The sequence below is a fragment of the Gallus gallus genome, chromosome 2 (genome assembly GCF_016699485.2).
Source record: "Gallus gallus isolate bGalGal1 chromosome 2, bGalGal1.mat.broiler.GRCg7b, whole genome shotgun sequence".
In the NCBI taxonomy this organism is placed as follows: domain Eukaryota; kingdom Metazoa; phylum Chordata; class Aves; order Galliformes; family Phasianidae; genus Gallus; species Gallus gallus.
The window spans coordinates 32867931-32893468 of NC_052533.1; the positions used below are offsets into that span (position 1 = coordinate 32867931).

At 39.8% G+C, this 25538-nt stretch overlaps 2 protein-coding genes across 9 annotated transcripts in view; one reads left to right on the forward strand and one right to left on the reverse strand.

Annotated features, from left to right (window-relative positions):
- TAX1BP1 (Tax1 binding protein 1) overlaps nucleotides 1-22117 on the forward strand; it is a 50382-nt gene extending 28265 nt beyond the window's left edge. Inside the window, exons 8-18 of one of the 6 annotated variants that reach the window (NM_204738.2) lie at nucleotides 503-688; nucleotides 2933-3160; nucleotides 3401-3547; nucleotides 4820-4913; nucleotides 6065-6183; nucleotides 7014-7139; nucleotides 8936-9007; nucleotides 12426-12600; nucleotides 12962-13110; nucleotides 20172-20257; nucleotides 20940-22117. In NM_204738.2, the coding sequence (NP_990069.2) occupies nucleotides 503-688; nucleotides 2933-3160; nucleotides 3401-3547; nucleotides 4820-4913; nucleotides 6065-6183; nucleotides 7014-7139; nucleotides 8936-9007; nucleotides 12426-12600; nucleotides 12962-13110; nucleotides 20172-20257; nucleotides 20940-21141 (1584 nt within the window). In that variant the 3' untranslated portion in view covers nucleotides 21142-22117. The remainder of the gene's footprint in view (nucleotides 1-502; nucleotides 689-2932; nucleotides 3161-3400; nucleotides 3548-4819; nucleotides 4914-6064; nucleotides 6184-7013; nucleotides 7140-8935; nucleotides 9008-12425; nucleotides 12601-12961; nucleotides 13111-20171; nucleotides 20258-20939) is intronic. The other 5 variants (XM_025147030.3, XM_015281288.4, XM_015281289.4 and 2 more) reach the window with 5 other exon arrangements.
- A 743-nt stretch (nucleotides 22118-22860) lies between these two features.
- Nucleotides 22861-25538, reverse strand: part of JAZF1 (JAZF zinc finger 1) — a 172944-nt gene continuing 170266 nt past the window's right edge. For all 3 annotated transcript variants that reach the window (NM_001199618.2, XM_015281472.4, XM_046923111.1), the window contains one exon: nucleotides 22861-25215. In NM_001199618.2, the coding sequence (NP_001186547.1) occupies nucleotides 25039-25215 (177 nt within the window). In that variant the 3' untranslated portion in view covers nucleotides 22861-25038. The remainder of the gene's footprint in view (nucleotides 25216-25538) is intronic.

Below are 25538 nucleotides of genomic sequence, written 5' to 3' on the forward strand. Positions count from 1 at the left end.
ACTTGAGCACAGCAGTTATCATTTATAGGCATTATATGATAGTCTTGATGACGTTCTAAAAGCAGCTCTAGTGTTGTTCTTGTAGTTTCCTGTCTTGGTAGTTGGATATTGCTGGTGTAGTCCTGTTTGCCTACGTAACTGCAAGTAGATACAACCAGAAGAACAATTTCTCTTTTGTTTTCTTCAAGTACCTTTGCTTGCATTTAGTTTTTCTGCAATTGGGAAGAGAGAGGTTAATTTCCAGAAGCTTGGTTTGATATGCGTAGAAATCAGGAGCTTAGCTTCTAGCTGTTGTTGTTAGATGATCCAGCTGAAAGGAGTTCAGCAAGGAATCTTCTTCTGTGAAGGCAGTGATATTACCAAATGTTTTATTTTTCTCTTTGTGGGCTCTGCTTTGTCTCAGAGATGAGTTAAAATTTAGCAAACATTTAAAAGAACAAGTAGACAGTGTTTTTTTTTTTAATGTGGAAGAAGAGTTTGACATTTTTTAGCATCATTACAGATACACTTGAAGAATACAGAAATAGAAAACACCAAACTAGTAAAAGAGATCGAGACGTTTAAGAATTTGGATGCAAACAAAGAAAACATGATATCGTATTATAAAGAGGAGGTTGGCAGATTACAGCTATTTATAGCTGAAAAAGAAAATATGAAGAAAGCTTTTTTGCTCACCTCATCAAATAAGGTAAGCATTGCTAATATAATTGGCCTACTTTAAAATAAATATATCTAAGATAGTATATGCTTGACAAGAGAAAGGAAGATATTGATATTTTCAGGAAACAGGCTGAGAGTCAAAGGGACCGTGGTGTTCTCAGCAGAAAATAAGCAAAGGAGAAAGTAAATTCAGTTTTGTTTTGGTTGTTGTGAGCTTCCTGAGGTGCCTCATGTAAAGAAATCGGAGGTGAACTGTGTGTGGAAAACTGGATTTGTCAGTTCAGGAAAAGAGGTGCACACCTCTGAGTTAGGAAGTCATAAGCATGACAGAGATGGAAGAATAGAGAAAAGATTGCAGTGTTGAGAATACAGAGGATGATGGAGGAGAAAAGAGGAGGCTTCAGAAGGTGTACTGAAGGACTTTTGTCTGGTACTGTTAAGATATGATGATGTGATACTGGAGGAAGGGTAACATACCACGTAAATTGACTAAATCGACTGAGAAGTCAGCAGTAAGAGTGCCAGTAGGATTTGTAATGAGGAGGTGACTTTTGCTATGCAGTGTGATAATACTGTGGTTAGCAAGCAGTTTGGCGTAGTAGGAGAGTGAATGTGCTAAAGAGCTGATATCCATGCCGTACATGGTCCAAGGGGGTTACTTAAAAATAGTTTTAGTGTGGTGCTGTGAATAGAATACCTATTAGATGTTGGAGTCTGTTAGGTTTGGTCTTGATGCACATCTTCTGGTTTCACTTTATCCAAGAGGATTCTTCTCTGTATCCCTGCCCTGAGAGTGTTCTGTGATGTGATCTGAAGTGCAGTGGGTAATAGTAGAATGATTGGGTACTTTGCTTCAGAAATCTGCTCCTGATCCAAAACAGAGAGATAAGTTAGAGTTTTTTGGGCCAGTGTGGAAAAGTCAGATTGTGCAGGTGATGCAGATTTTATTTGTCTTGTGTATTTTTCAGTAGTCTTCTCACTGAAAAAGCAATGTAAATCATGGAAGAAGAGACATTTCTAACTGATGTTGCTTGAAGATGTAAATAAAAGCAGAAAAGTAGTGCTTTTGAGAGTGGAAATAGCAAGAAGAAAAAAAGAGATGCTTATATTGCTTTAAGTTGCAGTTTGCATTCTTTTTGTCTTTTGACTGCGCTGCAGTTTTGTTTGTGACCATGTTAAACTACTCCAGTATATTGCTTTACAATAAAAACGTGTAGTGTGCACACGAGTACTGGAGGCCCCAAACATTTGTGTCGTTTACTAACTCAGGGAAGCATTTATGACATTACTGGTGGGATCATTAACATTTTTGCCTTATGCTATCAAGTTGTAGACATATACTGAAATATGTTACTGATGCATGATGTGCTGTAAAAATACCTAAGGGTACTTCATAGCATCTCCTAGTCCATCCATCTTCATAAATATTCACAGAATCTATATTCCACTTAAGCTTCTGTAATCTTCTATGTGATTATTAAAAATTAACAGTGGACTAGAGATATTTGATTTTTATGCCTAGACTCACCAATATGAAATTACAGTGTCTTCAGGAAGCCCGGATCCTGCAAGTGGCTTACAGTATTTACTTTTTATTTTATTTTTTATGATCTTGGGCTTTTCTGAGGATTGAGAGATCAGTAGTGCAGCTTGGTCAGTGCGCCCTTAGGCTGCCCTGTGAAGCTGCTGTGGTGCCACGTCTTAGGTGCTGCATGCTTCAGCTTACTCTGTTCTTGTTCTCAAGTCCTTCTGAGAAGCATACTGGGCAAGATCTTAGGAGATGGAATTGCATGAAGAACGTCTCAAAACTGTTTTACGTTGCCTTACGTAAACCACTTGTAGACATTGTAAGGCCTCTAATGCTCTAATTCTACTGTCTTACTGTGGAATCAACTTAATTTTTTGTAGTTAGATGGCTGTTCATGCTTGTTATGATTTCTGTGTGTAGGGAAAAAAAATATCGTTATTGAATATGCTTAAAGTAAAGCTCAAAATACAACAAAAATCCAGTATAGGTAAAATGATAATGCCCAAATGTGTGGTTTGAGATGGTGATTGCTTGAAGACCTTCATATTGTAATGAGGGGTATTTGCAGATCATTCATTGTTGGCAAAGAAGGCAAATGAAGCATGAACTCTTGGATTTAGTGTTGTTTTTTGCTAGAACAGCCAAGTAGATTTGATTTTTTTCTTTCGAATGTTCCAAATCCCTTCCCAACTTTTACTTAAACTTAGAAATAAAAGTGATTGATTCTCTTCCTCTCTTTCCCAGGAGGATGCAGCTATTTTAAAAGAGCAGCTTCGGAAAGCTGAAGATCAGATTCAGGCTAGCAAACAAGAAGCTGTCCTAATGTCAAAAGAGCTGAGTGACGCAGTAAATGTGCGGGATAAAACAATGGCAGATCTTCACAGTGCACGTCTGGAAAATGAGAAGTTGAAAAAGCAGCTTGCCGATGCTTTAGCTGAACTTAAGAAAATCACAGCTTTGAAAAATGAACAGGTAAATTGTCAGTTCTTAGTGCTCGAGTTTTTGTGCATTCACAAAGTCTGTCAGAGAAACATTTGTTAATATAGGGGAGTAAAAATGCTTTCCTGGACAGATACTACAAAATAGGAACTTATTCTATACTTACATAGACTATTTTGCTTTCTTCAGTTAGAAAATGAAGGCTTTTTGGGAATAGTACTGTTTGAACAGAAGGGAGGACAGTTTCTCATTTTCTTTTGAATTTTTGTAAAGGAAACTTCAAACACAACGGAGCAGGAACTGCGCAGAGAAGTTGAAGATCTGAAGCTTCGTTTACAAATGGCTGCTGACCATTACAAGGAAAAATTCAAAGAATGTCAAAAACTTCAGAAACAAGTGAACAAGTTTACAGAACAGGCAGTAAGTGAATGGAGAAATTGCACTTGCTTTTTCTAACTTTTCAGCAACTATTTAATTTCCTCTTGCAAAAAAACCAACAATTATAATTGTGCTAAACAATTGGGTTTTAGTTTACTCTTTTCTTCTATAAATCTGAACTATTTCTGAGCTTTTTTTAGATACACCTGATACGTGTAGAAAGCTATTAGAGTTTGGATGAATGTGTAAGCATAACTTTGTTCTCACTTTGTTCTCTTTGAAGAATTTTGAAAGTGAAACAGGGAAATGCATAATTAATAAGCTCCACCTCAAGAGACAAAAGGCAAACAAATAGAAACAGAAAGCCTAGTCCGAACATCATGGAAATGGAGAACTTAAAGGAAGACTCTGAGTGGGGAGGGCATTTCCACAGCCCAGTGTACAGTTGTATTCCATTTCTGTTTGATATTCTGATCACTCTTGAAGCTTTGTTCTATAAATAAATGAGGATTTCACAATGATGATGTCAGTCTTATGCCACGTGGTAAATGAACTTGTTAGTGAATTTCAAACAGATTTGAGAGCAGAGCTGGTGATGGAGTAGCTGAGAGACTTAAGTGTGGAAAATGGCAATGGCAAGATCAGGGACATGGATTAGTGAGAACTATTGGTGATAGATGGGCGGTTGGACTGGATGATCTTGTAGGTCTTTTCCAACCTTGGAGATTCTATGAATAAATGTGATTTAGAAAAAATGGACAAATTATTTAGACTGCCTGCAGAACACATGGATAAACTGCCTGGCTTTCAACGATTTTCTTTCAAAATTTGATTCTCATCCAGAAGGTCAATGGTGAATGAAGTGTCACATCAAAATGCTCGTGGCTTTTCTTTCAAAAATATTCCAGATCTCGATTCTGTTGTAGATCTGATACCAACCTCAAATTTCACTTCTTTAACTTATAGCAGCAGAAGTACAATACTCATTATTAATACCGACTTCACATTGTAGTGGAATATTAGCTTTAAACTGATGGATTTAAGTGTAACTTCTTTCTCTAGAGAACAAGACGTTCTAATAATTTGCTTAAAAATTACTGTTTCTGGGGAAAATGAACTTTGTTAAATAAGATTATAAAATTTATCTGAGGCTATTTTCAGCGTTAGTAGAATTATATTGGTTTGTGTATTTATTATTCTCTTGGTTTCCATTCGTCCTCATCCAATTTTGGAAGAGGTGGTAGTAGAAGAAATGTTACTTTGTGCTTGGATTTCATTTAATAAAATACCAAAACAAAATTTCTTTCCACAAAGAAAATCGTGGGGAATCAGCAGAAACTGACAGATGCATCTAACACTGTGACAGCTACTGCCATCGTTACAGACAAAAAGTTGCCTGCATCTCCAGGTATCAACAGCTTAGATTTTATCTGTTTGTATCTGCCTGAAAGTGGTGTCTTTGTGAAATAGTCTGTAAACATATTTCTAGTGTAGGTAAAGTTGTTCTGCCGTAGTTAAAGGAAGGAAAGCTGGTTAGAAATGTGAAAACTCATCTAAAAAGCTGTTTTTTTTTCCCTCTAAGGAATGAGATTCAAAAATAATTTCATTGCTTTTTTTCAAAACAGTTAATATTAACTAGGACTGAAATGTGATTGTTTTCCTTGATAGTTAACACAGAACTGTTTTTGCCAACAGAGTTGATTTAAGAATTAAGCAAACCATCCCACTCAAATTCCCCAGTTATGTACAGTAGCATGCAAATTTTGCAGTTGTGTTACAGTGACTGTCCAATGGAATATTCTACTGTAAAATCAAATCCACAGTAAAATTCCGGTCATTTGATGATATTGTCAAGTCTATAGAACGTTCTCATTATTTACAGGCTGTAGTAGTCTTATTAGAAAACATTTAACTAAATTATAATTTTTATGATCTGTTAAGTTCTTAGAAAAGTAATCTTATAGAGTAGACATAATAGCTTATAACTGAGCCTAGTTTATTGTTCAACTTAATAACTGCTGAGTAATTTTGTGCTTGATGGCTTAAAATTGACACACCTTTCTCTCCATACCGATTATAGGTTGTAATTTCTGGTCAGTTTCATTCCATTTTCACTAAAAACAAGTGTTTCCTAGAACAAGTAAAAAACTGGTCTTCCAGTAAGACCAGTTATGATGCGTGATGGGATGAAGCAGATTGCTGAGGCATTCCATATTGTGGCAGAGCAATGAAACAGCCAGCATAAAATTGGAAAGAAAGTATTCTAATGTTTACTTTCTTGGGAGCTCACGGGAGAGTTGCCTGTTTTTATATTGATCTGTGTAGTACGTATGTGTGTATTTATGCTCCTCTTCAACAGGAGAGAGAGAGCTGAGCAGATGCTGATATGACTGTTGATGTTTCAGTATCATGTGGCTAGTGACACATTTGTCTCTTTGGATGACATGGAGCACTCTGTTCTTGATGCAGTGTCAGATTTGGCCTGTCATGTCTTTGATACAGACTTCATTTATAGAACAAAAAATCAATGTTTGTGTTTTTTTTCTTCAATGTTCACAGTTAGCCCCATTTCATCTGATGTAGTTTCGGAATTCATGGTTAAGGAGCAAGTACGTGAAATGAATAAAGAAATTGCTGAGAAAACAGAGAAGTATAAGAAATGCAAGCAAATGTTGGCAGTAAGTAAATGACTGATTTGGAAAGCTGAACAGAACGCTCTAGGTGCTAAATCTTAAAACCACAAAGCCTTCCCAGATGATTTGCCTTGTGGCTTGTTTGTGTGGAACTCCATGCTTAAGATAGAAGTGTTAATATGATAAAACACTTTTTTATTGAGTCAGCTCTCAATTACCTATTCATTTACTTCTTGTCTGGAGATTAAAAAAAGTAACTCTACAAAGTCAGAACAGTTAGATTTAAGGTTAGAATCAAAAACTTGGAATTTCAATGTACTAATATGCTTTGTTTTCAAATAGCCATAACCCATTCACAAACTGTCATGAACTCAATTTATAATCTTAATTCTCTTACTTATCACAAGATCGCTGTACGTCCAGGAGAGGATAACAGAATAATAATTGCCATGTAATTATGCTCACCAACCCATCAACAGAGAGCCTTCATTAGCATCCACCAGCTATTGCTTCCGTAGTGGGGTCTGAGAAAAGCTTTGCCTTTGACTTTCTGGATGAAACTTATTTAGGGTGATTGTAAAAGTTGCAAGGGGAAAGGTTTCGTATTGAAATGAGACGCTTGAAAGGGTAATGATGTAGTATGGTATTAGGATTCTGGAGAAGTAGCAGTATATTGAAAACTCAAGAAAAAATGTATATTGAATGCCATTTTCATAATATCCAATGCTCAGAGCCACTGTAGTGAGTCAGGTTTGATTCACTGAAGACGTGTAAATAGTTTAGTTCTAAAAGCATAGAGTTGCACAGTGCCATTGCTTAAAAAAATAAATGAAAACAGTTATAAATGTTTCATGCTATGTTATGAACTGCTTCAGGGTGAGAAGATGAAATGCAGCGCTTATGCTGATGAACTAGCTAAACTGGAGCTGAAATGGAAAGAGCAAGTGAAAATCAATGAGAGTATAAAATTACAGCTAGCAGCAATGGAGGATCAGTATAAAGTAAGTTACTGGTTTTTTTGTTTGTTTTGTTAGGACAACGAATGGTATCCTGTTCTTAACTTATATGCTCATTTCTAATAGTTCGATAGTTCAGTTTTAATGGGAATAAACATGAAATATATTTTCTTTTTACAGCAAAAAATATGTCTTGCTCTGTAGGAAGAAGCGTTCTTTTGATGTTTCTCTTAAAGTAAGGCAAAACGACTAAGTAATACACTTAGCAAATGGCTATCAGTCTTAATATTGTGGATTTAAAAGAAACTCTAACTAACTTTAATCTAGTAGTACAGGCAAAAAGTAGTGGAGTTCTGATTTCCTGTTGCTTACAATAATATTAGCAGGAATATTAGTTGGTGTATTTGTCTAAAATCTTGTTATTGAATGCTTCATGACCACTGTAGTAACATGTAATGCATTTTACTTTGAGTTAACAAGAGAGATTGAAGATGAACAATGTATTTTTTAAATCATCTTGAGATAATTTCTTAAATTTAGGGGATTTCAGCTGCAATTGTGGTGTAGTGATGTAACTTATGTGCACCAGAAAGTCAAGCATAACAAGCAGCTTTATCTTACCCAGAGCCTTAATCTTCGAGGCTGTGCTATTAGTGCATATGTTCTAGTGGCTTCTTGGGTAAACAAGGGAAAGATAAGAGCAACTCATTTCCCCCAGACCAGCTTTTAGACTTCTGCTCAATCCTACGGTAATTGTTAGTTCAGTTGATAGGGTAGGAATGCTCTATATTGCCCACTGAAGGAGGCTTAAAGTGAACTGTGGTTGTATTATTTCTGGTAAGAGCCCCATCTCATTAGGAATTGCAGCACCTATTTGTTATAAAATACAAGATTAATCTACTGCTCATTTTAGCATTACGTAGGCTGTGCTATCCCTGTGTGATTTTTAAACACTCTTTTAAAGCTCTAATTTGCTATATAAAATGCATTACTTTTCCCAAGTTATTGAATTTTGTTAATTAACAGTGATCACTTGGCACACATAATTTAATGAAAAATGAGTTTACTTATTTATTTTGTACTTAACAGCAGGAGTAATAAACAATTGGTTCTGAAGTTGAAAATATTTTGACTGCAATTGAAAAATATGTTATCGTGAGTGCGGGTGTAAGGATGGAAGAAAAAGTCAGCTTTTCATTGCAGTCAGACTTCGCTCTCTTTGAACTCAACTAAGGAAAAGAATTTCAGAGTTGGGAGGGAAAAAAAAGATACTTAACTGTATGAAGCATTGAGGTTACATGCCAGATAAACCAGTGGAGAGATGGCCTGCGAAGTAACCCTATCCAAATAAAAGGCACTCTGTAGAGAAAGGTCGTTTAAATAATAATTTGGAAGCCTGTAGAAATTGAATAGTATGTCTGTTGCATTTCTCTACCCCCAGGTCCCCCAACAGACATGCGGTAGGTGTTTGTGAAACATACTTAATGTCTTTGAGGTGTTGGTGGGTTTTGGTTCTCTTGGTTCTTTTGTGGGACATGTGGGATGGGAGAAGTCAATGACAGAAATAACTGATTTCCACAACCGTTCTCTGAAAACTGATAGGAGAAGGCTGCCAACATCCTGCTGCTATCCAGTAGATAAACTTGTGGAGAGTGTTTGGTTTTGATTATTTGTAGTAGTACTATATGTTTCATGTGAATAGTGTTGGCAAGTTCTTTTCCATCTGAAAGATGAACTGAAGTCATTGCATGCCGTATTTTCACAATATAGCATGCAGGATTAACCTGCATCTGTATGTTCTCTAATACAAGAACTGTAAATCAAAACTGATTTTCGTACAGGTTCAGCTGGCAGAAAAAGAGAGACGCATAAAGGAACTGGCATCACAGCTGGAACTCTTTACCACTGAGAAGGTATTGTCAGTACTGCTGTAACATCTTGTAAACTGGAAGCCATGGGGCTCTTTGATTTGGGGGATTGTAATTCACTGTTAATTGAGAATTTGTTTACTGTCTAAAGATTCTTCTCCATACTTGAATATCCTGCCAGAATTAATTGGTGCTTTAAACAGCAAGCTCTGGTAGTAATACTAATACTAAAAGGAAAGAAATTTAAGCTGATTCTCTGCCTCTGAAGGGAGGATCAGTCAACAAAAGTTGGAGGATTTTCATTCCTTTGCAAGAGCAATTCTGATATCAGGAGTTACTGTCTGTCAGACAGCACAATTAGTAAATCTTATTCCCTTTGGGATTTTGGCGTAAGATGTGAATGGTACATGCCTATCTTGTCAGTTTATTTGTTCCACTGCTGGTTAGGGTTATTTTTGCTTTTATCCAGTCATGTCTCATAACTAGAGACATACACATTTCAGCAGTAAAATTGCTGCATTTTTCATGACGTGTGCACACAACCAAATCCGTTTGACATCTGCAGTTCTCTTGTTGGCCACCTGTAATAATAAGAGCAGTTTGACATATGTGACAGCAGTGACTTTGGTAAAACACAACTGAAAACGTATCTTTATAGGAAAAGCATGATACAGAAGCAGCACTCTGCTTTTTGAATGTATGATAGACAGTGGATGGCTGCTTTCAGGAGTTCACTGTCTCCTCAAACTCATTATCTTTACTGTTAAGCCAGGAACGTTGGTGATGATGTGCTCATGCTATAGAAGTACCTTGCAGGTATCACACGGCAGATAAGCACAACTGTATTTTACTGAAAAGTAAATGATGTCTTCATTCCATTCTGATAGTACTGAATGATACTGTGGAAAAATTAGAATTGTTCAGATTAGTTCTTTCTTTTTTGCATAGGATGTGGTTTTAAGTGTGGACAGATGCATATTAAAAGCAGGATTTTGCATTCTGATATGCTGTAATTAATTTCAGATTAAGATGTTTTCTAAAATCCCAGAATCTCAAGTAGTTGGCATTTAAACTCTTTATTTTTAAACAGTGATGTAATTTTTAGTACTTTTTTTCTCATATTTTCCTAATTCAAGTAAATTCTGAGTCTCAATTAATCTCTTTTAGCTGGAGGGAGTAATTTTAAACACCACGCATAAGGAGTGCAACTGTAATAATAATGTATGGAGCTTATAAAACCTTGGAACTTTGTCTACCAAATTTATAGATATTTACATTATGAAGAAGAATCAAAGTGCCTTGCTAGACTGGAACCATGTTTTAAAAGGTTCAGCACAGAATAGTAAACAGCTTTTCAATTTATGCTCCATTATCAGTGTTTGTTTATAAATGTCACCAAACATAGCATGCTAGAAATGTTCATTTGCCGTCTCTTCAAACCTATAAAATTACTTGGTTCCTGTTTTATTTACATACTTACAGACTTTGATTTTGAATCCATCGCTGCCCTGGTTGTCCAACTTCTGGCTAAGGCTCTTTTACAGCACCTTTTTACAGTCACTTTGATCTGCGTTCTGTTCTAATCTTACGTGATGCTAAAACTGAAGTATTAATGCCGCTCCTCCTCATTCTAAACTGCTTCCATATTGTACAAGAAATTGATTTTAAAAAGGAAAGTCTTGATTTCAGTGATAATTAATTGTTCCTGCTTTGCATTGAGGAAAGATTAATTATTGAGATTTTACATGCTCACTAAAATTTTAAGATGTAATCCTAACCATTTAACCTTGGTCATTTCAATCATATATGCAACGTAGTCAATAAACCTAATATAACATTAGCACATTAACATCAGCTCTGTATCACATCTACAAGAGGAAATTTTACTTGGAGGATGTTGCACAGAAAATGTGCTGCTCTGCATCGTAGTGTTTTCTGAAGTAACGTAAAAGTAATAAGAAGTATTGTGTTTGCAGTAAGCACTCTAACAAAAGGTAACGTTCTGGAAGCTGCCTTACTATTTGTAGATAGCATTTTTCTCCTTTTTTCTCTCCTTCCTGTTTGAAAAAGGCTTTATATTGTTGCTTTTGGAGTGTAAGCCTTCCGTATCTGAGATCTCATAGTACTTATTTATACAACAGTAAATGTGTCATTTCCATCTTTCTTTCAGTTGAGTTTTTCTAGTTGCAGAGTAATTACTGAAACTTGAAGTTGCATTTTTTATCCTCTGGTGTCTGGACTAATGCTTGCCTGTTGTTGGGTTGGTCCTTCTAATAACTGAGACATTTTACTTCTCACGTGGTTAAATATGTACCTGAAGTCTTAGGCTTAATTTCAGTATGAAGTTTTTTTGGGAAAGACAAACGTGTGAGAAGTTTCTGTTAACTTTATGTTGGTAAATGGGAAAGGAGAACCCAAAAACCAACGCTGCAACAGAAGTGCAAATAATAATATGTGGGAGACATCTGTTTTAAAAATCCTTATTTTTGTTTCTCTTCTTACATCTCAGAACGTTTGCTTGGTTCTGATTTGTAAATGGTGTTTTTTCCTCTGGTTTTTCTTGACCTGCATGCTCTCTTTGCCAAACCCATTTTATTAAATGGAAGGAAGAGAAGATTTTCTTTGGAAGAATTATAGCCAATGGACTGACCACACTTAAGTCACTTTAGCTACAGTCTTTTTATATAATATATTGACTTTTGAGTTTTAGCGGTATATAATTTATATAAATCCTTTAGTGGTTTATAATAACTGCTATCTGTGTGACTCATATGTAACAATTCATGTATATGCAAGCAAGGGTAACTCTAAGGAAGTTCCATTGAACATTGGTTTCAAGTTCTCTGCTGGTTTCTTTCCATGTGTGTGCACGTGAAAGATACTGAGCAAAAACGTGTTCTAACATTCTTTCATTTCCTATTGAAAGGGATAGCCTTGAGCTCTATCTACTAAGCTAATATTAAGTTACGCTTCACATAGGTGAGCATTCTGCTGTTCATTATCAGAGAGGATCCAGTGCAATGTATTTAGTAGTTCTCAATAGCTGCCACTTAAGGGTTTGTAGGGAATTATGTCCAGTAAATCCATATCTCCTTCACTTATTAAAACGATCCATTCTTAGCTTTCCTAATTGCACATAGTTGTCACTGTTACTTCAACTCATCCTTTACTATTTAATAGTTCTTTCTTTGTTCTGAGAAGGATGCAGATTCTTTTTGAAATACGTGGTAGTTCTGTGTATACAGATCATATTAACAGACAACAGATCAGAAGCGTTCTTTAAAATATCTTTGTGTTTTCTTTGCTCAAATGTTACATCTGACATTGGGTCAAGATGAAATGAGGGTCTGAAGATGAGCGGATGTGGGTTTTTTTGTTTTAAATTTAAATGGTTCATTAAAAAACCTCAACTTTTGCCTAAACCTCTGTGGAGTAATTATGTTTTAAACTTTGTGTTGTTTAGGAACTTGGCAAGACAGCAGGAAATCAAGCTGGGAGGATGATGGAAGGACAGATTTCACAGCCGACATTACATTTTCGCAACCCGTACTCAGAGGAGAATGGACCAGTTCCTGCAGTGCCAAGTAGACTACCAGTACTGCAGTATGGAAACCCTTATGCAATTCAGGAAAGAAGAGGTGAGTGAGTATGTGTATGTGTATACATATATATGTATATATTTCTTTTTCCATGTATTTTCACTCGCACCACTTCAAAAGCAGTGCTGCATTCCTTCAGTGCAGCTTAAATACAGCCTAAGAACAGTCTCAGTACTGATGTTTATTTGCTGACTTTGTTAATGGGAATCATTAAATGCCTTCATTTTGTTGAAGAGAATTGATAAGTTAAGCAAAATTTTACAGACATCTTTTGAAAAAGTACATTTCTATTTTTTCATACGTTATCTAAAGCAAAAATGTATGAAAGCCTTGATTTTGGGTGTAAGGTGGCACACCTGTAAAAAACCAAACAAGAATCAATTAATTAATTTTTCTTCAGATGGAGCAGATGGTGCCTTTAATCCTGATGAGATCCAAAGACCACCTGCTAGAACTTCCTTCTGGGGGCTAGAAGATGATGTAGTGTGCAGTCAGCCTTCACGCAATCTCAGTCGGCCTGATGGTTTAGAAGATCCTGAGGATAGCAATGTGAGTTATCTTCTATATTATCTTTAATTTTCCTTCTTTGTTATCTATTATGTTTAATTTTCCTTGGTGTGATTACTATTGGAGTATATCACATAGGTTTTCAGTATTGGATAAGCCCGATCTTACTGTTTTGTAAATATGGGATTGATCTGTTTTTATTTGCTTCCTTGTTTGTAGGCAGGAAGTAAGTTGGATCAGAACAAATAAAACCCTAAAGCATTCTGATGCCAGTAGTTTCAGTTAAATACTGAAAGAAAATGTCTGTAGTATCATATACTTCATCCCTACATATAAACCTCTTGTTCTGTCTTTTATTAACCCGAGTTTATTCCATTTTGATTTTTTAGCTGTTAAACGTATATTTGGAAGAGCTAATTGATGACTAAAGCTGGTTAAACAGAAGGTGACAGATTCTCACTCATTTCTTTTTTTATGGCTTCGTATGTTTGAAGTGGAAACTGGTTAGCTTTGCTTTCTAAAACAGTTAACTTTCACACCATACCACTATAAAACATAGTTCTAGTAAATTGGCTTCTCTAATAAACTGGACCAAATGGCTTCATTTGAACAGCAGCAGACTTATTACTCTTTCCATTTCTAAGTATTCTTGCACCTTCAAAAATATTAAACAAGAAATACTCTTCTGCAAAGTATTTTGCTCTTTGCAAGTACAGTGGTATCATGACCTGTTTCTCATTTAGTCTAGTTTGCCACATTTAATTGCTATTAACCTTTGCAGAAACTGATCAGTGTTCAGACAGGCATGATTTTAGCCCTGGTGCTCAGCACCTATAATGGAGAAAAATGTATTTCTCCCTCCTACCTTTTGCCCCCGGTGTCCATTACTGTGAATAATTAGAAAAACTGTCAGAACTCCTGCAGCCTGTTTAAGATCTCGAATGTGAGCTTAATACTGTTGCCCACCTTTTCTTCACATTTTGCATATTTAATCTGATCATTCTTGACGTAGATAGTACATATGACAGGCTCTTCTCTTCTTTAGTCATCTGCTTCAGTTTAATTAGCAGGGTGTTCTTTCTGATCTATGTGCTTTGCCCTCTTGCAAACCCAAGAGAAACAGTGCTATAGTCTTGTGCTCATTTGCTGACACAGCTTAGATTTTTGTAATGAGATGGAATATAGCAGGCTTAAATAAAGTTCAGCTTGCAAAAAAGGTGTCCCTAAATCAAGTAATTTACATCTTTATTTTTGACTTTCAAATGAGAATCAGTTACTTGCTGCCATACCCCCCTAGATTAGGCTGTAGGTGTAGAGTGTACAATTTGACATGGAAATAAGTAGTCTCAAATCTTTTATAGAGTTTTAACGTAGAGCTTAGACATTAATAACCAGGGAAAACATCAATTCACGTAGGTGATTTCTTATAAAAGAGAGCTTGTTGTTTCTGCAGAGGAAGCAGCAAATGTAAATTGATAAATGTGAAGTTGAGTTTGTTTTACTTGTTTTCAAAACAGACTGTACAAAATATAATTCTGTGCATCTTTAAACAAATAAGATCCAGAACCTTTAGTTGGAAGGTGGTTCCTTTCCAAAAGAAAACACTGGTAGTCTTGCTGCTGTGTTGGCAGTGTTACTGTTGTATAGGCTTGTCATCTTCCCCTACATGCTCCTAATGCTGCACATTATATTAGGGTTAAGAAATTGAGGGTATTGTACTCGCTTTCACTACTTCGTAGTTGTTTTTGTAGTATCTGATGCATGATGGTGGAAATACCTAAAATACTCATCTAAGATGAGAGATCTTCTCGACCCTGGGCCGATACATACATAGAATAAGTAGAGGCTGTCAGCACGCAGCTGTAAATGGACATATCAAATGTGACTTAATTTTTTTTTCCTGCTTGTAAAGCAAGGTTGAAGAAGTGTGTGCTTGTGTAAGGGAAGCTTTGCCACTTCGTTATCCAGAATGAAGAACCAGAATGGGACCTCATTTTCTTTCAGATAATCCATCTAGCCTAAGGAGTAGTTCAGCAGACTGTGAGGCAGTCAGTCACCTGTGGTAGTTGCAGTTGAAGTAGCATTGTAAAGGAATCTGGGTGGCAGAGGAGAAATGCTGAGTGTTTCTTCACGCTGTTTCTTCTGACAAGGGATTAGACAGAGTCACGTCGAACCTACAGATCACATCTCTGCAACTGTACGACCTCAGGCCAATGCAGCAGTGATTTCTGAGAAGGATAAGTCATCCTGTTAGTCATCCCAGAAAAGCACGTGTGCTGATTTTGTGTAGAGTAGTTGACTTGCCCCAAGAACCCGCCATCACCAAATCTCTATTTTGCTTATGCTATGTAGCTGAACAAATGGTAATCACTTGGAGGAGGTATGTACAGGAGAGATCCATAAACAAACAAAAAAAAGGTACTTTTCTAAAACTCACACTTTAGTATGAAATGTAGACTTGATTACAGTTGGCATTAAGCCCAGAACAGCTGTCCCAAGACTTGAAGAAGGCTGTTACTCACAGCGAATGTGTAGGGTGAGGGGTCTACGTTTGGCAGCCAGGTCAAGCTGTTTGTTGAGATGAATTCACAATGGGCTTTCTTTTAGCCAAAAAGCCCCACTACTCTTTCATCAGCCTGATCATAGCTGCCATTTACTGTCCTCATCTGATAATAGACATGAAAAGAGTAGTTGGTGTCTGTGCAGATGTCCACATACCTCTGGGAGACCAGGCTGCTTGCAGAGATGTAGAGGGCTTGATGAGTGGTGGTCATGCAGAGCTGAGGAAGTTGAGGAAGAAAACTGTGTGTCCTTTGGTGGACAGAGCAAGGGAACCAATGGTGTGGCTGTTCTTTGATTGCTTAAAGCTTGAGAAGGCATTGCTTTGCTTTCTGTCCTGTGCTAATGTTCCCTGGAGCGTGGAGACAGACAGTGTTCAGGTCTGTGGGTTTTGTACTGCACCACGTGGCTGACTGCTGGCTTCTGCTGGGCAGTCTCTGTGCTGGTTACGTGGGCTTTTGATTGCAGTCATTAAAGCAGTAGGTGTTACATGAAACAAAAATGGTCTGACTTGGTAAAACTGGGTAAGTTGTGCTTGTGTTTGGCCGTTAATGCCTACTTGCCCTTCTTCCTCTTTCAGTGGCGAACAAACTCCCTTGTTACCAAGCTTTATTGTGTGTAATTGTGTGGGTAAGCGTTGCGTGGTAATGCTGTATTTATCTTCATGATTCATACAGTCTGTTGAACTCACTGTGGCAGTTTTAAGAGTAAAAGTTACGATCCAGTGATTATAGTGAAGTTATGTTGTTAAAGGCAGCTCTTCACAATTCATTAACCTTGGTATCCAAATTTCTGGATTTGGAAGGCCTAGTATTTTTTAAGCTGCACAACCACAGGGCCATCTCCTTGGTGCATCGCATCAGCCTCTTGAATGAGGATGGAGGCCACGTATCAGCCATGTCACATCACTGCCAGCTCTGCACAGGTCTTGGGGTTCCCGGTGTCTCTGGGCACCTCTGGGGTGAAGCAGGCTGCCGCGGGGCCCACGTGTAGGGCAGAGTCACGTCTCTCTTGGAGCATGAAGGATGGGCTTCTGCCCAAGTAACTGGGGTGACTAAAGTGAGAGCTTTGGGGGGAGTAAGCTGATGCCTGTTCTTAAAATATAGCACTGACATACCTGTCAAGGCCTGGCCTGCCAGCCTGTGTGGGTAGCTCTGCTTGTAAAGCAACTTCAGGTGGCTTCCTCAGCTGGGCTTTGGGGCTTTCATGGGGTGGTTTGTTACTGTGGGAGAGTGGATGGTTTTGAAATGTCACACGTGCTTTTCAACCTGGCATAATTTATATGAATAAGGACAGCATCACTGCTGTGCTTACACAGCATAGCAGAAGAGACAGACATAGCATAACAGAGGAGACAGACTCCTCTGTTACATATATATATATATATATATATATATATATATATATTCTGATGTGAAAAAAGCCTTTTTAAAACTATTACTAATTTAAGCTTGCTGGTTCTGAAGCAGTTGGTTCGTGCTGACACAGCTAATGTACATGGGTGGAGGGCAGTGGCAACCACAGAGTCATAGGATATCCTGAGTTGGATGGGACCTACAAGGATTATTGAACCTAACTCACAGAATCATAGAATGGCCTGGGTTGAAAAAGACCACGATGATCGTGTAGTTTCAACCCCTCTGCTACGTGCAGGGGTGCCAACCACTAGGCTAGGCTGCCCAGAGCCACATCCAGCCTGGCTTTCAATGCCTCCAGGGATGGGGCATCCACAACCTCCTGGGGCAGCCTGTTCCAGTGCGTCACCAACTGGTGGATCTACACAGCACCACCTGAAAATCAGACTATATGACTGAGAGTCCAAATGCTCCTTGAATTTGGCAAGCTCAGTGCTGTGCCTGCTGCCCAGGGCAGCCTGTTGCTGTGCCCAGCCACCCTCTGGTGAAACCTTTTCCCGATACCCAACCGGCCCCACCCCTGATGCAGCTTCATGCTGTTCCCTTGGTTCCTCTTGCAGTCACCAGAGACAGATTGCTTTCACTCGAGCATTGTACAGTACAGACACATTTCATTTGCTACTCAGCATGTTTTTGTCTTTGACTAATGCATAAAGACAGAGAGGTTTTATTTTGCAGCAGGGGAAACAAAAGTTTTTGTGGTAGTCTGATGTTGGTATGGAAAATGAATATCTTCAGGGATGATCAGTTCTGCACTCTGCTGTGGTTGAGCATCCGGGTTTGAGATTTCTTTCAGATCCAAAGACCCTCTCTAACAGTTGTGCTTTGTTGTACGCCTCAGTAATTTTGCATGGAAAGAGAGCCCCATGTGCATCATCCTATCAGTCACATAATTTTGGTTAATGCCCTCAATACCCAGTAACATTCAGTGCTGCTAAACCCCGACTCCTTATTCAAAGAACTAATATGAATAACCCTTCCTAAAGCAAACTGCCCATACTGTTGTCAGTGGGTCTCTGTGTCCTAAACAGAGCACGCTGGAGAGGCTTGGAGGCTGAAGAGCCGTTGCGCCACAGCAGTTCCTTGTCTACTTCACCATTTCTAACCAAGTGCTGATAAGTGCTACCAAACTGCCTTCTGCTCAGGGAGTAGCTGAGTGACCAGCAGCTGGGGATGATAAAGCCTTTTCTAGAGGACTTAAATGTTAATGAGAGCTGCCTGTGTAGTGAAACTTTCTTTCTTGAAAGATGCAGATTCATTTTCTCAGATAAGTCGTGGTTGGCGTGCAGGCTGCTGTTCAGCAGTTGGTCATGTTTTTGGCACCACGTTAGCTGTAGTGCTGGAGTACAGCAGCCCTTTAAATACTTTTCCTCCTGTAACACATACATCCTACCTCTTCCGTGACAAAAGGAACAAATAATATTTTAAAACCCATATGCCTTTTTTTACTGCAGGTGCAAAGCAAGCGAGTTAGACAGGAAAATCTGTCTGTTGCTAGCATCTGTCACAGCAAGCCCCACTAGCTGCCTAATGGAAACGTTAAATGGCTGAAGCTCAACAGCTGTTGTCAGGAGAAAAATACTGAGGGAACGTTCCCGTCCTGCCCTACTTCCAGTATCTCCTCCTAAGGACAAAGGGTGTTGGCCTGGAAGGAAGTGAAATATGTTGGAATATACCTCTGTTATCTGCACAGAACATATTGCATGTTATATATGGCCCCATTTCTGAAGACCAGCTAAATAGTTTGTCACACTCGCATGTACTGTGTCTTTGAAACAAACAAGGCAATGATTTAGGAGCTGGAGTTGCAAAGCTCTCGCTGTATTTACCTGTTTTCTCACCTCGAAACGGGTGGGTGCTGCGCTGCGCTGCGTTACCTCACTGCGGAACAGAACCACAGTGCTCTGATGGGGAGTCTCAGAAGCAGTCCCTGTAGGGATTCCTCATCCTTCTGCTCAGCGTTTTCAGTGAGAAACACATTTTTGCTTCTGCGAGCAGTGAGGGGCAGCAGCAAATTCTCTGGAGGCCGCCAGCCTTCCCAGCTCGATAGAAGCCCGAGTCCGTCACGGAACGGGACTTGGCAGCGGCAGCCGTGTGCGTGTGCTGCCAGCGCTGGGCAGGGAACACGGCTGGCTGCTGGGGGCTGTGCAGAGCACTCAGAGCTGCCCGTCAGGAGGAAGCGTGTGCATCTGCAGCAGTGGCCTCTGCCCTTCCTGAAATTCTGAACTGATGGATTTGAAGAGCTTGCTTCGACGTTCTGTTGTGCGGAATTCATTTTTGAGTTGCAGCTCCCTGGTGGAAGCGCTGTGACAGTTGGTAGCGTTGATGCATCATTTGGGTGAGCTGCGCTGCCTGAGCCCCCAGGCACCAACAGAGAGGGGACTGAATCCCACAGTGCCTCTACCAGTGGCAGCTTTGAGTAGCACGGCTTGTTGCTGTACATATGTGGTCAAAAGGCATCTGTTCAGCTTTTCACGTTCATTAACCTCTCTTTTGTACACTGCATTAAACCTGTGCTGCTGAGATTAGAATTGTAGAATCATAGAATGGCTCAGGTTGGAAAAGACCTTAAAGATCATCGAGTCCAACCACAATCCAACCATGCTACCCTAACAACCCTCTGCTAAATCATGTCCCTGAACACCACATCCAAACAGTTTTTAAACCCATCCAGGGATGGTGACTCAACCACCTCCCTGGGGAGCCCATTCCAGTGCTTAACAGCCCTTTCTATAAAGAAGTTTTTCCTGATATCCAACCTAAACTTCCCCTGGTGCAACATGAGGCCATTTCCCCTCATCCTGTCATCTGTCACCAGTGAGAAGAGACCAACCTCTGCTCTTGCTGTAAGCACCTTTCAGATATTGGAAGAGAGCAATAAGGTCTCCCCTCAGCCTCCTCTTCCCCACACTGAACAGCCCCAGTTCCTTCAGTCTCTCCTCATAGGGCATATTCTCCAAGCTCTTCACAAGCATTGTTGCCCTTCTTTGGACCTGCGCCAGCACCTCAATGCCCTTTCTGCACTGAGCTTCAGCCACATTCTTGCTGGATAGCAGAAAGATGCATTTAGAGGGAGAAAAGTAACTTTCTTTATTGGGTATTTAAAATGCCACTTTTTTTTTTCATCAGGATGATGACAACACCGCACCTTCTGCTCCTGATCCGCCAAGCATCCTTCTGCATGAACGTGGGACGGGTTTTTGCTTTGATTCCAGGTAAACACTTATCTTTTACTGGTCTTCCATGGGATGGATAGGTTTCTGTACAGCTGGAATCCTTTCCTCAGTTTGGGGGAGAGGGGATGGAAAGGGGAGGAGAAACACATTAAGCATTTTCAGTTGGCGTTTGGTTTACAATTAACTATGAGAGAACTCCCTGGGTGGACCGTTTGTGTTATGCCTGATTTTTGACTGAACGTGAAATGTCATTTGGTAAATGAATGAATAACTTTTAGGTTCTTTTTTTCTCCCCTCTCTCTTTCCAACCTAATTGTGAACCTAAGTGTAGAGCTTTTATAAAGTGCTATGTTTGCTAAGAACAAGCATTTATGAGCAGAGAGAATGGTTTCCCATGAAACCGCCTGGCCATTAAGGCAGTCAGTGGGTTTGTATTCAGCGGTAGCTGGAATCATGTCAGAATGATGTCACTTTTAAAATGCCAAGTTGGTTCCTTTGGAATTCCTGTGTAAAACTACATGTCTGTATCAAACACCTTCAGCTCAGATGTTTTAATTGGGCACAGTACTGCCCGGGTACTGTCTGTCTGCTCACGTGTAAGTCGGTAGCAAAGCTGGTGATGTCGGTGGCAGCAGATCCTACTTCTGGCTTCTGCTTTGCAGTAACAGATTAAATGACCGTTTCCTTCTTTTCCTTTCTTCCCCTCTGCCTCCCGATGAAGCTTTGATGTGCGCAAGAAATGCCCTCTTTGCGATCTGATGTTTCCACCCAACTACGACCAGAGCAAGTTTGAGGAGCACGTGGAGAGCCACTGGAAGGTGTGCCCCATGTGCAGCGAGCAGTTCCCACCTGACTACGACCAGCAGGGCTTCGAGAGGCATGTTCAGACGCACTTTGATCAGAACGTTTTAAACTTTGATTAAATACTTCTGTTTTGCGGTGTAGCTTAAACAGAAACTACTTTGAGTAGTCTACCTATGGAAAACAAACAGCACATCTTTCCTTTAACAGTGCAAATCTCTGAGTAAAGCTAGTGTACTCTAATGGGAGCCATGATAAGTCTTGGCTGTGAGCTGCTATTTGGGTTATCTTCTCTCTACCTAACATTATACTAAAAAACCCAACAAAAAAAAACCCCTTTGTTGTGTATGTAGTTATTTATTCCCCTACTTAGTGGCAGTTGTTAAGGACGCGGGAATGACAGCCTCAGAAAAAAGCCCACCTTCATGATGTTCTTCAGCTGTATAGAAAACCACCCGAACACCTCTGGCTCTCTTCTCCGTGATAGCTGAGGCGTGATTAAAACGTAATACACGGATGCTTCTCCTCATGGAGTCCTGCACTCTCTTTGAGTATCAGTTAAATCAGAAAGTGATAGAGTTAACCCAGTGAAAATAGAGTTTTCTAGAACCTTTCTGCAGTGTGGCTGCATGTACTGTGAGATTACATGCCCGCAACGAAAGCAAGGGTGGGTCCTTCAGTTTTACACATAGAATGTATTTGCCTTAAGGATTAATGTTAAATGAACGATGTTGTACTTCAAGGCAGTATTTTTGAGTTGAAAGATAAGGCTGTGCTTAAATGCCTGGAAATGAATTCTTTAAGTCATTAACCATTACGTTGCAACTGCATTCAGTAGAAAACGTTATATTTTCACAACAGTGAATTGTGTTTGTTTTGGCTTTTAAAACCTTTTAACTTTATGTATTTCTTTCTAGTAAATATAAATGTGTGTATATCTAAACATTTTATATTTACTTAACTGTATTAAGTAAAATTGCTATCCACTTGTTGTACAGTAGTCTTGTTACATTAAAAGCGAAGTTACTCATGGACTCCGTGGTCCTGTTTTCCTGCTGCTTGTTTTGAAATAAAGCAGAGTTCAGGTGTTGCATCGTTCTGGCACGTGCTGCTGTTTCTGTTCTGTACAACAAAGGAACTGCTGCTCAGAGAGGGGGGGTTGGAGGTTCAGAGTAATTCCTGGGCCGTGCAGTTCTCTTCCATGAACACACGCAGTGCTCAGCTCAGGGCAGGGCTCAGCAGAGCATGATCACACACACCAGTGGCAGCGCCCCCCGTGGCCACTGCATCCTCTGCATTCCTTTATCTTTAAACTCAGGGATTCTTGTTGGCCTAAAACAGAGCACAGGCAGACTGAAATAACGATATGTAATGTTTTAAGTAACTCAATAGCTCAGTAGCCCTCTGGGTGTGGCTACTTACTTAAATAATGTAGTGAGGGTGCACCACAGAGGCCAAATCTCTCTACTGAAACCTAACAATGCAGATGGCAACAATTCCTCCTTTCCCGGGGCTTTCATTTCTGACAGCCTTTTCAAGAGAAGTTTTCATATCCCAGCACAAAGAGGGGGTCCTGGCACACCCACACTGCCCTGCTGTCACGTTGGAAGGAAACCACCTGTGAAATGCAGCATCCTTTGACACACCGAATCAAAATGCTCAGCTTTTCCCCCTGGCTGCAGCATTCTGTGTATTTTTTCTGTGTGTGTGTGTGTGTGTGTAGCTCAGAAGTTGCTGCAGGTGCTACAGAATGCAGCTTGACGATAGCAAAGTAAAATCCGCAGCTAAGACTGTGCAGCCCCAGAGCTGAACTGTACGTCAGTGATGAGCTGAGAGCAGACTTTTTAGGTCAGAGGCAGTTTATTTTAAATGTGATTTGATTTACATTTATAAGCAGCTTTCTTGACAGGAATTTGTTAAGTTGCCTTCAGTTCTCAAACAAACCTCTGTCACTTTCAAACTTAAAGACTTTGTCCCCAACAAAACATATGAAAATATAATTTAAAGCACACTTTTTCACAGACACAGTACAATACATTCACTATACACAGTATAACAAAATAGTCCCATCTTTACCTGTTTAATAATACTGTCACAATGAATAGGTAAATAGAAACTGGAATTTCATTTTTATAGTTGAAAGGAATTTACATGCAACAATGACGTTTTACGACTGTTTAGCTGTTGGATTTACTTACCCAGCCTGTAGGTTCTTGCACTAGGAGCAGAGCCAGGACAGAGTTGTTGGCCACATCTGTTGCCAAAACTGCAGAAGGTAGGAAACGGCCACCTGGGGCCTTTGGTGCACCACCAGTTCTCATGTCTGGATCATCCTTAGAGCCCAGCTGACAGCGCTGTGCAGTACAGCCGCTGCCGTCTCGTTAGGGTTGGAAAAAGAGGCGTTTTGTTTTAATAGGGATGTTCTACGTGTATTGGATCGGGATGAGGCCCAGCCTTTCAGAGGGACTTTTACTCAGCTGAAGAACAGGCAACTGTTACCCTCCAAACATCTTCCTTTAAAGCTTTGGAACAGAACAAAGGGAAGGCTTATTCCTCACACGTGAGCTTTCTTTTGCACTTAGAAGGACAGGAAATAAGCAAAGGCGATTGCTGCACTGAAAATTTTGCATTCCTCACCGTGTCAGAAATGTTTCGAGGTGGGGGTGCCCACCTGATGCAACTGGCCAGCTGCATTCCAGGAATAGCACTTGTGAGAGAAGAATGCTCAAGGCAGGATGGTAAGCAACAAATGTTCAGGTATGGTCCAGACACGGAGCTCTCGCGTTGACTTCTAAGTCAACCTCTGACCACCTGCTGCAAGAAGCACTTAATCTTCAGTAAGGCTCATATGTCACATTTTAGCAAAATTAACTGTAAAGCTAAACAGACGCTTCCAAAGGGAATGCGGCGACTGACAATAAGAAGCAAAAAATGCACAAAGGAAATGTGAAAACACAACGAACGTGAGGGAGAGACGTTAGAAGCTCCCTTAGCACAAAGAACGGACCTCCTTAAACCATGCGCAGAATTCTTACTTTTTATTTGCAACCACAGGCACACGCCAGTACAGCAGTTGCAAGAATTGGCAACACATAAAACATTAAATCTGTTGGCAATAGAGAACTACAAAGTGCTTTAGAACTTCATCTGAGATGAAGATAATTCTTTCTCACACACACATAAATTTGCACTTAAGTATTTCCAAGCGTCTTTCTAAGAGATACTTCAGGGGTAACTACTGAGCTGGACTGGGATGTTGGTCCTCCGAAGTCTGATGGGCATGAACGTAATACGACATCTCGTACAAAAGGAAAAGCAGATTTCTAACGCTAATGTGATTGTTTACTAGTTCAAATGGCAAGATTTTCAGCATTTCAAGAGGGGGGGAGGGGAAGGAGGGGAAGATTTGCAAGAGAATATAAAATACAGCAAGCACACCTTCTTATGTATGTTATTTAAGTATGAAAATATTTTTAGCATATTATGTTAAACATTCTTTCTTATTTATATTTCCGTTACCTAAAAGACTCGCTACTCCACTGATAACTCCATACGTAAGGCATGTTAGCTATGGTTTGACAACGGTGGTCTCGTTTTGGTTTTGCACGCACACTGACAGACGCATCCAGCGCCCTCGTCACGTTACAATCTTGAAAGGATGTCAGTGCCAAGCTCTCCTCCTCTTACTCCTATTCAACGCTGCCGTACAACTGAATGCGCCACGCCCCCTAATTGATTCTTTTGCTTTTGGAGGAAAAAAAAAAAAAAAAAAGATCTGAAGAATCTATAGCTTTTATAGCACCTTATCTCGAAGTAATGAAAATGGGTACGATGATTACATGTGCAAATGTACAAAATCATTAACTCTACAAAGATACATCATTCCAAAATTACAGAAAATTTTAAAGCATGCATTTAATTGTTTAAAGGGTTGCTGAATGCTTCCCCTGAAAAAGGTGGCTGTTCTCAAAATCAGCAACTGCTGGTGAGGATTTCTTGGCACATTTGTGACCAGCATGTTATTGCTGCATCTTCCTGATAATCTCAGCAGACACGGGGGGGTGGAAATTGATTGTGTGGTGCCGCAGGCCCTGAGCTGTCTTGTAACTCTTTCCGCAGCGACATTTGAAGGGTTTGCGTACGCGGATTTGTGTTCTGTGGCCATTCTTGGCGTGGTACTTGATGCCGTTCACATTCTGCGGGGCAGAAAGCAAAGCGTTAGGTGCCCGCTGCTCTGACAGCGCCTCGCCACCTGTTAGAACACAGCACTGACTCAACACTACGTCACATCGAGCGTTGGGAACTCTCTCCAGGTGTTGGGCACGTGTTGCGCATTAATAAGGCTGTACATAAACGTTCTTTGCTTTCTGACATTCTTTTTGCATAGCACTGAAAAGTTCGACTCTGAGGGTCATTTACAAGCAACGAATTGGCAGAAAGACTCCAGTCATGCTTCTCCAGAAAGCGGGAGCTCCACCCATGGCATTCGTGTTCCACCCCATGTCATTGTTTCTGGAGC